A 2,800-nucleotide genomic window follows, 5' to 3' on the forward strand; every position below is an offset into this window, starting at 1 on the left:
TGATGATGATGATGGTGGTGGTTGTGGTGGTAGTGGAGGTGGTAGTGGTGGTGGTGGTGGTGATGGTGGTGGTAGTGGAGGTGGTAGTGGTGGTGGTATTGGTGGTGGTGGTCGTGGTGGTGCTGGTGGTTGTGGTGGTAGTGGAGGTGGTGGTGATGGTGGTGATGGTTGTGGTGGTGCTGGTGGTAGTGGTGGTGGTATTGGTAGTGTTGGTGGTGGTGGTGGTGATGGTGGTGGTGGTGGTAAATGTAGTGGTGTTGGGTATGGATTTAATTTAGTTCTACTTTTTTTACATTTTTCTCTTTCCTTTCTTTCATTTCAGCCGAGATATAGCAGAATGGCGTGTTGTGGATGTGAAGACGATAAGGTAGTATAAATTGATCTTGTTGCTACTGCTGCTGTTGCAGTTGATATTATTGATGTGCTTATTGTTGTTACTGTTGCAGGTTTTGTTTTTTTTGAATCCTTGTACACATGTGCATGCGCACACACACACAAATGAGTAGTATAAGATTTGGTAAAGAAATTGTGTGGCTACCGCAGTAAGCTTTTCTTATGGACTCAGCTATCAGTTCATGTAGAGATCAATTACAAAGTAGTGTAATGTATCTATATCATCATTATTGTTTGACGTCCGCCTTTCATGATGGTATGGGTGGGATGGTTTGACATGGGTGAACCTGCCAGACAGAAGCCTGCACCAGACTTCTGTGACTGTTTTGGCAGAATTTTTACAGCTGGATGCCCTTCCTAACACCAACCACTTAGCAAAGTGGACTAATATATATATATATATATATATATATAGGCGCAGGAGTGGCTGTGTGGTAAGTAGCTTGCTTACCAACCACATGGTTCCGGGTTCAGTCCCACTGCGTGGCACCTTGGGCAAGTGTCTTCTACTATAGCCTCGGGCCAACCAAAGCCTTGTGAGTGGATTTGGTAAACGGAAACTGAAAGAAGCCCGTCGTATATATATATGTATATGTATGTGTGTGTGTGTGTTTTGTGTCTGTGTTTGTCTCCCTAGCATTGCTTGACAACCGATGCTGGTGTGTTTATGTCCCCGTCACTTAGCGGTTCGGCAAAAGAGACACATAGAATAAGTACTAGGCTTACAAAGAATAAGTCCCAGGGTCGATTTGCTCGACTAAAGGTGGTGCTCCAGCATGGCCGCAGTCAAATGACTGAAACACGTAAAAAGAGTAAAAGAGTATATATTTAAGGACGATGAAGGAAACACCCATGTTTCCAGAGGTGAATTATTCAAACCCCAAAGAATTCCTCTCAACACATTGCTATGATGCTCCCTGACTAATTCTGCTTGTGATCAGAGATGCACATACCATCAGCTGCTAAGAGACATACTCAACTGGTTAAAGTCAAGCAACTGACAAGCAAATCTGCAGTGTTGAACAGAATATTTGCTGTAGCCCATCTTTTACACTAAGAAAAAACATACATGATAACACTTCCAATCAGTTAAGATCAAAAGCCATGAGAGCCACTGTCTGGTACTGCACCAGGGCATTTATTATTATCATTATTATTGTGAGGAGCTGGCAGAATCATTAGCGGTATTTAGCCTGCTACTATGTTCTGAGTTCAAATTCCACCAAGGTTGACTTTAACTTTTCATCCTTTTGAGGTCGATTAAATTAGTACCAGTTACACACTGGGATTGATGTAATCGACTTAATCCCTTCCCCCAAATTTGAGGCCTTGTGCTTCCAGTAGAAAGGATTATTATTATTATTGTTATTATTATTGTTATTATTATTATTATTGTTATTATTATTATTATTATTATTATTATTATTATTATTATTATTATTATTATTATTATTATTCATTTTGGTCATCATGTACAAGTATGAGTATGTATGTATTCATTATTTTATTTTATTCAATTTTAGAAAAATAGAAGCACGTCTTGGACAATTCTGGAACATTGAACCTATTTTGTGCGTGACTTTTGGCACACCCTGTATAGTGTGGCTAAATATAGGCATGTGAATATATTTGCAACATGTCAACAAACATACTGTAGGTGCAGATGTGGTTGTGTGGTAAGAAGTTTGCATCTCAACCACATGGTTCTGGGTTGAATCCCACTGTGTGATACTTTGGGCAAGTGTCTTCTGCTATAGCTCTGGGCTGAACAAGGCCCTGTGAATGGATTTGGTTACTGGAAACTGAAACTAGCCTGTCATATATACATATGTATACATGTGTGTGTTGCTGACTCCATGCCTTGACATCAAATGATATTTGTAAATGAATGTCACCATCATACAAGTGGTGTCCTTTGCTACCAAGTTTCCCTGAAAAGATGTCTGGTCATTGGGAAATATTTACCTTACTTGGAGACAGGTGAGAGTTGGCAACAGAAAGGGCATCTGGCTATAGAAAATTTGCCTCAACAAACTCAGTCTGACCCATGCCAACATGGAAAAGTGGACAGTAAAATGAATTGAGCACCGTATTCAATCAATCTTCAGTGTGTTTTTTATGTATTTAAAATATCTGTCTTTAACTAGTGCATGTGTTATATATATGTGTGTGTGTGTGTGTGTTTATATAATGTGACTAGGTTGTCAGAAACACCCACATTGCTAGAAACAAGAGCCAAAGCACTCCAGTGCTGCAGCTAACGTACATGAATGAAAACACACTCACCAACAAGGTCCATAATTGTATGAAAAATACCGATCGAGCAAAGCTGTGTGAGTGGATTTAGTAGATGGAAACTGGAAGAAGTCCGTCGTATATATATATATATATATATATATATATATAT

The 2,800-nt window shown here is 39.5% G+C and overlaps 1 protein-coding gene across 1 annotated transcript in view; it reads left to right on the plus strand.

Moving 5' to 3' along the window:
* Positions 1 to 2,800, plus strand: part of LOC106877453 (choline transporter-like protein 1) — an 86,006-nt gene that overhangs the window by 41,939 nt on the left and 41,267 nt on the right. The window contains exon 2 of the mRNA XM_052969869.1: positions 323 to 367. Within this exon, the coding sequence (XP_052825829.1) occupies positions 338 to 367 (30 nt within the window). The 5' untranslated portion in view covers positions 323 to 337. The remainder of the gene's footprint in view (positions 1 to 322; positions 368 to 2,800) is intronic.

Source organism: Octopus bimaculoides, chromosome 8, assembly GCF_001194135.2.
Source record: "Octopus bimaculoides isolate UCB-OBI-ISO-001 chromosome 8, ASM119413v2, whole genome shotgun sequence".
Taxonomy (NCBI): Eukaryota; Metazoa; Mollusca; class Cephalopoda; order Octopoda; family Octopodidae; genus Octopus; species Octopus bimaculoides.